Here is an 11,839-nt window from a genome sequence, read left to right as displayed (position 1 = left end):
CATCGCTTTATTCTTCTCCTTACTCTCCTTCTTCATCGCTTTCTTCTACTTCCTGTTCTTCTTGCTGCTGTTGTTGTTGTTGTTGTTGTTGCTGCTCACCAACAACGCGGGCCAAAATCCGAGCCTTCATAGCTGTGAAGTAGGCACAGGCGAGGTCGTCCATGCTGTCTATGGGAGTCGCCATGATCTCCTGGTCAGCTGTTTGAGCGAGAGCAGCAGATCGTTCTCGTGAGAGAGCGAGCTACTCACGCTCAATAGCCAACAACTCGGCACGCATCTTCTCCTACTGGTTGTTGTCGGTGGCCTGGCGCTTAGCCTGTTTGCGGCCAATCGGTCGGCTATGACCATCGTTGTCATCGTCACTGTCGTCATTTTCCTCGCCATCACTGCCATTGGTAGTGGCGGCAGCAGGTCTTCTTCTTCTTCTTATACTTCTTTCGGTCTGGCTGCGCCACTTTCCTATATACCGGAGAACCTTCCAGCAGTATTCCAGTTTGAAGCCACTGCCGCTGTGCTTCTACTGGTACAGGCTCTTGGCTGCTGCAATCTTTAGGTAAAATAAGTTTATATTGATAGTAAGGAGATGTTTTCTTTATTTAGCATTACATACAATAAAAACAGAAACACTTCAAGAGTACTAGTTACTATAAATTTACCTGGTCATCTGGGGTCGTGCCACTGGCATTTACTCTTTCGATTTGAGCCAAGCAAGCACAGAACTTTGAAACTTTGGGGTGAATGACACCCCAACGGTTCATCAACGCGCCAGCGTTGCGCTCGACAGTGTTGTTGGCATCTTGGCGGCGAGACCCGAATTCAGAGTGGATACGATCCCATAGACGCGAGGCAGTCTGGTCGCTCCCATTGATAGGATCGACCGAGATGTTGAGCCATGAGGCACACAAATCTTCGTCCTCGTCTTCCGTCCACTTACGACCACAGGTGGTAGGGGGACGGGAAGTAGAGTTAATAGTGGTGGTTGGTAAGGAGGAGGGGGAGGAGGCTTCCGAAGATGAGGGAAGGGACTTACAAGGGGTGTTGTTGTTGTTGTTGCTCATTTTACATAGGAAAAAAAGATTGACGGAAAGAACAGAAAGATCACAAGAAAATTTTTTAGCGAGTCTATCAAAGTCTGTCAACTTTGACAGACAATGTGTCCGACAATAGCTATCCTTTAATTTCACTAGTTATTTTGGCGAGTCTGCTGGAGTGTCAACTAGCTATAATATTCTGTTAAATTTAGCGAAATCAGTGATTTAGCGAGTCCGCTGGACTTTCTCTAAGGATTGAATCCCATACTAATAGTCCAAGTAAGCGTCAATGAAGAACTGACGAGGGACTGTTGGGCAACAGCTCCCACACCTCGCCGAAACTCCACTAATATGCTTGTAGATGCACAGGAGCATATGGCATTGCTTACAAGTGGTATCCGCGAGCTCGCAGCATCGTGCGCCAGCAGCCAGATACTACAACAAGACCTGTAGTTGATGAACATGTTGCTTAATATCTATATGCTGCTTTCTGAGGTGTGTTTCGATGTGTTGAACTTGAGACAAGAGTTCACCGAGATGCATCTGACGATGCAAAGACAGTAGCAACCATATCCCACCAGTACCCCTACTACCAACCCACCACCAGTATCAACAACAGTAGCAGTATCTGCAACAGCAGCAGTATCTGCAATAGTAGCAACAGTAATAAAAAAACAGAAAAGGATAAAAAAAAGGATAAAGAAAAGTTTATAGGCACCCTCCGCACCCCTGATAAACTTTTCGTTTATACCTGGATAAACTGAGCCATTTAGCTGTGAAAAGGATAAAAGTGAATAAGGTTTATCAACCCCCCACCAACGTTTATCCCTCCTCGATTTGGAAATGTTGTGTAACAATATAAGGTTTATTCTTTTTTATCCTTGTGATAAACTTAGAAGTCATCTAATAGCATAGTAAATCCCATAAACCAAAGAAATATTCTATGAGAAAAAAAAACTTGTTTATAAAAAATTTTTGAGCCCATGTCTGGGATTAGATTTCTAATCCTATAGTAGCTAAGGGACAATGGTTGAGATTTTAGTTTAGCACTGATGCATGGAGCATTTTAGAGTAGGCTAATGGACATCGCTTTTTGGTAGCCGTCATTGCATGGAGTTTTTAGAGTAGGCGCGTGGACGTCGCTTTTAAGTAGGCGTCAATGCGTGGAATTTATTGGAGTGGGCGCGTGGACGTCGCTTTTAAGTAGGCGTCAATGCGTGGAATTTATTGGAGTGGGCGCGTGGACGTCGCTTTTAAGTAGGCGTCATTGCATGGAATTTATGAAGTACGCGCCAGAACGTCGCTTTATAGATAAGCGCGTTTGCATAGCGCTTTTTGTTATGGGCGCGTGGACGTTGGTGCTTTGCAAAGCAAGCGGCTTTGCATGTGTTTTTTTTTTTAAAAATTATAAATGCGCAATTTTATGTTTTTTGTTATTGCAAATCAAAATTTGTTTTAATTAAAAATTTTGCGTTTTGTAATTTGTTTGTTAAAAAATTAAGTGTTTTTTTTCTAGTTTTAGATTTTTTTTAAAACGCGTTAGAAAATATCTTAATTTGCTTAAAATTTTGATTTAATACCAAAACGCAGCAGAATTTTGAACAATGTATTTTGTACCGGTTTAAAAGTGAAATTAACGGGGGAAAAATAATTTTAATTTATTCATTTTTGACGTTTGCATACGCAGCGCGTGTTTTAAACCGTAGTTGTTTTTTGCAACTGTAACCACCTTCAGATTAAAAAAAACCACATGTGTCGGTGAATAAACCGTTCAGTGTCCACTTTATGATGAGCAGTAATGTATGCGCGCAGACATCGATGCGCTTGATTCGAGGCAAAATTTCATTAAGACGAGGCACACTCACTTATTTGTATTGCACTGAGTCAGAAATTGTGCAGAGTGCTCACTACTGTGATGAGCTTAGTATAACATGACAGCCAGACCAAGCAAACACAGAATCTAGCTAAAAAATGATGATGACAGTAATATCACTGCCATATCTTACACTGTAAAAAGATCATAAAATCTACAGAACATATGTATTACCTTACTACTATCAACTATAAGGCTTCTAGTGACCCCTCCACTTCTTAAGAAGATAGCTCTTATGACACTACTGTTCTATACATGATAGTTCATCTTGCTTCATCAACTATAGAAGTACTAGTCAGTTTAGTAGTATAAAGGCTGCTATTAGGAGATCTTTAATTACCAGCTGTTTCTTAAAAATAAAATATACACTTTTAGCTTGTTTTTGCTGTTATAACTGTCTTGACAGTTGTTTCTTTACAGCTTATATAATAAAGGTTTTGTTTCCTAATTTATATTGAGAAGCCTTGGCTCTCCATCTTTATAGATAATGCTCTCTGATCTAATATCCTCCATCTAACAAGTAGATAAGTAATTTGCCTACATTGTTACTTGACATTTTTGCACTGTACTCTATGACCAGATGGTTATCATCTCTAACCAATCTCTAAATGCCTTAATGAGGGCATTTCTATATTACCATTTATACTTTCTGTTCCCTCATAAAATCTTCTATTTATTTTCACTTCGAGTACAAAACAGCTATAGAATAGAAAGTACAGCATTGTATAAAATATTTAATGCTCTCAATATCATTTCTCTAGTACTATTATTACATCACATATTAAATGACAGATCTATGGATCAGATCAGATCTGCCTTTAACTCACTTGAGGTCAGATCAGATCAAGTATGGATCGCTAAGTGGGAATAATGAACCCTTCTATGTAATTAAAAGTGAATGAACATAAATCACTCCTCACTGCTACTATTCTGATTATGGCGCTATAAGTGCAACTTACTCATGACTAGTACTGCAAACTGCCTCTTTTGTCAGGTGCTTTGGAAGTACTGGAACAACCAGACCTTGAACGAACTAAGGCTCATACATTGCTACAATCTTGATCCACTATTTGATGACTCTTGCCAAGACTGTTATTACTGCTACAGCATACCTTAAAACCATTGAACACTTGGGATGCATCTATATCCCAAGCATAGATGTATATAGTGAGGCAGACTCTAATGCCAAATTATAATTGATCTATCTGACACCCCCCCTCACTAATACTTTATATTATGATATCTTTAGAAAACAATAATTTTACTATACTAACACTCAATTGTAACAGACTAACTAAAACAAAAAACTACAAGCTCATTTATCACTCATCTACTTTTTAATAGTGGCAGTCAGCTCATGTCATTGTGTTACAAGAAATATATACCATAAATAACAACTCAAACACACTTTTCATCCACAATTTTGTGTAATACAATCTCTCTGGACTATGCATTGTGTGATTGTCACACTATCTACTGACCTAATCCTCACTGAAACACCTCTCTTAGTGGGACCCTATGCCCAACCTATATGTCTCCAATATATACACTGTAATAGGGATTGCTTATAGAAAGAAGAGCTGACTTTATTGTATATATGATACTGATATATTTATATAATATTAAGGGGCTAACTATCATATACACCAAGCTTTTGAGGACTTCTACCTCTCTAACATCTATACACTAGTATCGTCACCTCAGACACGACACTAATTTTACAGCACCCTTGAAACTCCACTCATAACACAAAGTGCAACAAGTTTTGCCTGCCTCATCATAACTAGTGACTTCAACTACATCCTGGATCGACCAAAGCTTCATAGCTCGCCCTCCTTGATAAAGGCTTCACCGAATGCATCAAAACTAACCCATTACTAGTGACTCTTCCTACTTTCCGTGATAGTGAGTCATTCTCTGCTAAAGTGCCAGTCAGCTTGAAGGGGGGAAACTTTTAACTGATTTTGAGCCTTAATAAAATTTTCTCTGCACACCTGATTGCCAGAAAAACAAGTAATTCGATAGTGCATGGCGAGGGGAACAAAACTTAGGTTTTACTTTTTTTGTTGGATCAATATTCACAGAGCTATAACCCCTCAAAGTTTGGCCTTTTGCCGATTTTAGCAGTGACAAGAACCATTTTTGCATGAGTCTTCCTACATCTCACACTGAATTAGCACATTTCCGTAGCTTACCAAAGTACATGTAATCACCATCTCTTATCGAAATTGCAATGGCTAGACCATCTATACATTCCAAAAGCTCCAGAACAAATGATTTAAAAGGGGTAGAGAGAAAACGTTTGTGGAAACTGGAAGAGCTGGTGCGCGACAGCAACACGACACTATTGCCCTCTCTAGAAGAAAGCGAAGCAGTTTCTAGTGTTGTCGTCAACCTCAGTGACAACGGAATTACTGACAAGGATAAAGGACTCACCGAGTAAGACGCCATCACTATTCAGCAATGTGTTAAACTTGTATGGGTTAATGGCGCTGACCAGAAAGGTTGGAAAGGTCGATATGACAAGACGGATTCCCACACTATTGCCAGTTACAAGGAAAAATAATAAGCAAAAGCTGCTAACTGCAACTGCATTGATCAGATGTGGGCCCAAGAGAAGTTTCAAATCAAGGTGGCCCAACAAACCAAACAACAACAAAAGAAGGATGCCATAGCTGAAGCAGCCACAGCATTGGTGAAGTACTATGATCCCTTTCAGAAAACACCTGAAATTGATCAACTTCAAAGATCTCGCCTTGGAGCCTTATATATGTACTTCACAAAAGTTTTGAGCGACATGACTCAAGAAGAAGCATCGCAGTTCGTTATTGTGGAATATTTCGAGAAGGGTAAGCGGTACGCCAAATGGATCGAGGAATGGGGTCATGAGTACTTGCATACTGGTTTGCTTACTCCTTCGAAATGGGGAGGATATCCTAAAACCACATCTATACTAGCTGACAAGTATATATGGGTCAAATGCAAGGAGTACTTCAGATCGCTTGTTCCTGAAGCAAGAATGGTTGCAGCTCTCCAGAAGTTCGTCAATAATGACCTTGTTATTGATGATGAGCACCCAGAATTATGTTTGGATGTTTCTATCTCTAAGTCCACTATCTGATGTTACCTGTTTATCTGGGGCTTTAAAAAGTGAAGCAAGACTGATTGCTCTTACTTTGATGGATATAAACGTAAAGATGTTGTCGAATATCATAAATAATAGGCTGCTCGTATGATGGAACATCACAAACACATGACGACGTACAACTCACTCAATGAACCAGAAAAACCTAAGCTACAATACACTGCAAAAAATAAGGGGTATCAATAAGGTATCAAATTTTAATAGCTCAGATATCATAATGGGTCTCAACATGGCATCAATAAGATATCAACATTTTTTTGATACTCCAAGTATCATTAGGGTATCATTAGGATATAATTACTTGGTATCTACTTAATTATTTTTTAAATAGTCAGTGCAGTAGTAAAAGACAAAACACTCAGTGCAAAAAAAGCAATCTCTCTAATGGTCACAGGTGTACTCTCAAGCCTTCAGAGCTCTTTTCAAAATTAACCAGCAACATCGATACTTTATATGATGATCAATCTAAATCAACCACAAATCGCCTCTACTTTTTAGTGGTAAAACGTACAGCGAAAGTATTTCTAAGCACTCCATCTAAAAATAATGTAAAGCGCTTCTCAAGAAAAAGTAAAAAGAAAAAGTAATTTTCATCAAAAATAAAGACCCATGAAGAGGCTGCATCTGGTAATGTCGTCTGCTCAGACCTTCTCTTCCTGATCCACAAGGGTGTATACACTACCATCATGGATACAGTTTTTGTATATGTTAATGGTCATGATGTTGACATTTGAGGTATCATAATGTTATTGCTGGTGCCGGATTAGTAATTTGGGACCCGGTTCATATTATTTAGATCTGAGAACGATGAGCGATCAAACACTCTTTCTTTCCATTTTATGTTTCTTTCTGATTCTACTTCCTGCTTGCATTTAGTCTTGGTTCGCGCCGCCATTGTCCAAAAGGTGAAGCAATCTTAATGAAGTGTGTGCTTATAAGTGATATACTATCAATGCCTTTGTCCATAACCTCATTGACTCACTCTTATATGCACGTTTTAGTAAGCAGTGTCAAACTAACACAAACTTTTACGTTTGATACTCATCAGCACCTCTCTCATTTCATACGAAGTATCTTTATGCTCTAGTAAGCCATTTCCTTTCATAACATTTTGCTGTTTTATACACTGATTTTGTTGCTAAAAACTACTTGAAATGCCCATTATGTTGCTATCTCCCATGCTCAGCTTCCTTCCATAGAATTGTGTAACATAGATAGAGATTACGCGTCTCTCGGTGCAAGCTATCCCTTGCTCACTACTTCCATACCACTACTGCTTAACTATCTGCCAGTAATCCCCATTAATTGGTAAGCGTGATTGTCTCGTCTTGCTCTATCATACTATAATATGCTTATTTCTGACTGTCACTTATTTACTCAATGCTTCGATAGTTATAAAGATCTGTTACCACTAACGCCCACAAACTGTAAGATTGCCTTTCCTTTATGCTCTGCTTTTTCCGCTATATATAACTGATTGTCATTATCTTATAGTATCGCTTTTCACTATTGCCTGTCATCTGTTTAGCTCCATTTGAATCTTGCTGTCTAGTATTCTAACCATTATATTTTTATCTCAAGTTGTGATATTAATATGGCGGTAAGTAAAACATGAGAATTGGTGTATTCTAGATCGCATGAATATTATTTTATCTATATAGTATGTAGTATATAGTATAGTGCTGTATTATAGTATCATATATATCAAATAAACCACTGTTTCCCTATCAAATATTTTGATATCTTTCTTTCTATTGGATGTTATGAGAGTCATTAGCTTTAAAACAGCAATCTAATTGGATATGGCCAGAAACGCCTGTTGAATACTTGCGATTCTATTGGAAGCTATAGTTGTTGATACCATTATGATATCTGAAAAATCAAATGTTGATACCCTAAGAATCAAAAGTTGATATCTAAATAGTCAAATGTTGATATTGAGAAAATCAAAATGTTGATTTTCGACAACTCAACATTTTGATTTTTGACAACTCAACATTTTGATACTCTGATGCATAGCTCAGATATCAAAAATTGGTTCCTTGTTCGTACTCCAAAGCTCAATATGATACTACTAAGGTATCAATAAGGTATCATCACAGTGATACTACCTATTTTTTGCAGTGATATTAGGTACTCATGAATCAAATACAATAAGTATACTGACCTAGTTATAAAGCAATTAATCACTCAATTGATCTTTTACTTAAACTTAGGAATATGAAAAAGTTCTTGTTACGCATGATGAGACCTACTTTTACTTTAATAATAGCAAACGCACTTTGTACCTTGCTTCCAATGAGAGCGTTATCCGCAAAAAGGGTTAAGGCAAGGCTATAATGCTTAGTGCATTTGGCTGTTCATGTCACGGTCTTTTTTCATGTGAGACCATTATCCCTAGTGCTCAAAGCAATGGCTACTAGAAGAAAGAAAATATGGCAAAACAGCTCGAATCGGCCATTAATATTTTCAACCAGCTGCATAATAACTACACTGGCATTTTTTGCTTTCATTAGAGCTCGAACCATTTGGCCATGCCAGATGATGCATTGAACGCCCATAGGATGAACTTGGGAACAGCTGGCAAGTAATGTGTTCCACTGAATGGTGGTTATTACGGCGAGGACAGCTAATGGTTGACGCCAATGCATTCTATGTGGTTTATAGGTTGTTCTAGAGGAACGAGGATTGTGGCCTGCTGGCAGCTTACGCCACAAATGCAAGCAGCATCCTAGTCCAAATTGTTGTGCTGTGCACGTCATAGAAGCCTAGCCAGATTTCCAGGTACAAAAGTCATTGTTGGAGGAAATTTGTACAAAGCTTCATATGATCTTTGAAAAGTACCCCAAGTTTTACTGTGAGTGCAATTGGATCGAGTGTGTCTGGCTGAGATGAAGAGGATTACCAGAGAAGAATGTGATTATTCTTTTCGCTCCCTTTAAAAATGTATCAATCAACTTCCCAACGAATTCCCCTCAAACACATAATTCATTATGAGCAAAGGGCATAGAAAATCATTGATATGTACAACTGAGGATTGAAAAGAGCAGAATTTGCATTGAAACAGTATAAGAGCCATCGTCACCTACTACCATTATTAGATTTTTCTGATTTTCCATAACAAGTTAGCTTATGTGAAAAAAATAAAGTAGTAAACCAGAGTTTAAAATGTTTTTTTTTTCGAGAATCCCCCCTTCAAGCTGACTGGCACCTTATCAATTATATTTATGTAGTGCACTCTTTCAACAGTTTGTTGTGTTTTAATGAAGTATATTTTTTATCACCTACCTAGACTGATCATGCTCTATTATCAACGACCCTTTGCATAGGCCCTCCCTCAATAGGGAAGGGACTCCGGTGTGGCAATCACCTGATACTAGGAGACCGACCTTTCTGCCAACAACTAGCAACAGCTCTTTCAAATCATTTGCCATAACTCCAACTGCTTTCTTTACTACAAGAGCAGTTGGAAGACCTGAAATCCCTGCTTCAAAACCAAATGAAGACATACTCCTATAAGCAAGCTGATTAGCATAAACATGAGCTAGCTAAGCTATAGTCAAGTCACTACACCTTCCTCCAGTTCACGGACCCTATAGGCACCTACAACTGGCATCTGCCTACAATGGAACATCAGATCTCTGCATTATATGTTTAAACTCAAAATTGATATTATTAGTCCAGCTGCATCATAGGAGCCACTGACAACAAGAGATGAGAAACAAATTATTAACTTACCAGAACCTAATAATTCGCTATATAACACAGAACAATAAAGGAAACAGTTCTTGCAAGCTATCTAACCTTCTCTTAATCATAATAGACATATTTCTAAATGTGCATTATATACAATACCTGAAGCAGTAGTTCATCTAAATGTTCCAGAAGGTATTGTTTGCCACTAATGTCAGTACCTATTACCAATCGCTTTTAAGGATTTATTTGATGATCAGATCAAAACCTGGCTAGATGAGGGCATTATTGAACCTATACCTGCTGCCACAGCATGGAATAGTCCCATCAAACTAAACACCCAGCAAAGGATTTTATAATTTAGGAAATAATTTTGTCTCTGATGGCAATTAACAAATTCTGATCAGCTAATACAGTGCATCCTGAAAAAATGAAGTAGGGGAGGCTCCAAAATTTGAGGTTGGGGGTGCAATTTAAGGGAATTAAGGGGGGATTTCGGGTCATCTGATCCACCCCTACTCATCAAACCACACATCTATCACATAATCGCTTTAAAATCACTCGAAATTTTGCCAAGTCATCACCCTCTGGTAAACCTGTCAAGCTGCTAGTTTTTTTTTTCATTTTTTTTGTAAAAGGAGGACAAGATCCCATCCAAGACAGCATAGCAGATGAGACATTTAACTTAAGTTAAATAGTGTGGCAATTCACTAAAAAACCTCCTCAACAGATAACTAACTGTTTACAACAACATTACTTTGTCTTGCTGTAATAAATACCAAAGTGTGCCAAACATTGCAATAGTTGCGAGTAGAATGCAGGTTCGAAGAAAATCTGCCTATAAACATGTTTTGTGTTTGATGTGACATTTTGCTTAAGAGAAGTAAGAATTAGGGATCCGTATCAGAACCGTAGAACCGGAACCAAACCGAACCGAAACCGAGAAAATACGGTTCAGTTCCTACCAAGAACCGAACCGGAACCGAACCGGCTCTGTATACATAGATTCGAAGAACCGAGAGGCAGAAGATTGCAATCAGCGATTTTGGTAATTAGTATAAAGTAGGCTATAATGGAAGTTACGAACAATGTTATTCCGAAAAGACCACAAAGTAGTGTATTTGCAAGCCATACTTTATTGAAAAACTTAACAAAACCTACAAAAGCAGAAGGGAGTGAAAAATAGTAAAGAAGAGAAGAGAAAAAATAAAAAAAAACACTTCTTCTGACAGCAGCTTGCTTTCTCCGCCCATGACGCACATCATTACTTATTCCTCTACTTTGCTACCCATAATGCATTTTTCTCCATGACGTACTACTTTACTAGATTTATCATGGCTTCTCGATCAGTTTTATCAAGTTTGTGCATTCCGTTTGAGATTGCGCATTCTGGGGCTCATAACAGAATTATCTTACCCATTCACCCTTTGCCTTTTATGAGACACTATACACTATACACACGTAGAGACACAGTAGCTGTATGTATTGCAGGTTGTGGTTCAATTCCTCCAATGTTACGATAACATATTGTACTAGTAATACTAAGTCGCTCTAAGTAAGTACTATAAGCTCCACTTTTTTTCGTAAAAACTGTGCTTTAATCTTTTAACCATGCAATGACCCACATCGTATAAGAATGTTTACATTCTGTTTCTCTTATTCATTTTGAGTCCGCTGTTCAATGTACAATAATAAACTATTCTTTTTTACTACAGTATTCAAGTATACTGCGACATTTGAACACACACATCAGCTTTCATTCAAAGATACCGAATCTTGCCTTTTTTATATATATGATAGGTTCGGTTCTTCGATTCGATTCTTCGGTTCTACAGTTCTCGTCAGTTCTAGTCGGTTCAGTTCTTGCTTTAGACGGTTCGGTTCGGTTCCCTTCAAGAACCGAACCGAACTGAACCGTGTGGATCCCTAGTACTAAAGGATGGTTAAATATCAGTGTAATATTAGGTGAGTATCAGTTGAATACTAGTTGAATATCAGCTAATACTCAACTGATGTTCAACCATTTTTAAACGTGTAACACACACCGTTTCTCCCAGTGATATATTACAATGTGAACAACATCCACTTCCTCTGTTG

General features: G+C 38.2%; 1 protein-coding gene across 1 annotated transcript; it reads right to left on the bottom strand.

Annotated features, from left to right (window-relative positions):
* Nucleotides 1-10,633: 10,633 nt before the first annotated feature.
* Nucleotides 10,634-10,996, bottom strand: BDB00DRAFT_842737 (uncharacterized protein; the record flags this gene model as incomplete). The annotated part of the gene is made up of 3 exons (XM_053124911.1): nucleotides 10,634-10,652; nucleotides 10,715-10,944; nucleotides 10,965-10,996. Coding segments are annotated over 3 exons (281 nt in total), but the record flags the coding sequence as incomplete, so codon positions are not given.
* Nucleotides 10,997-11,839: the final 843 nt, after the last annotated feature.

Source organism: Zychaea mexicana, assembly GCF_025766255.1.
Source record: "Zychaea mexicana strain RSA 1403 chromosome Unknown BDB00scaffold_86, whole genome shotgun sequence".
Taxonomy (NCBI): Eukaryota; Fungi; Mucoromycota; class Mucoromycetes; order Mucorales; family Lichtheimiaceae; genus Zychaea; species Zychaea mexicana.
Note: the sequence above shows the minus strand (reverse complement) of the source record. Positions and strands in the feature narration are given on the sequence as shown.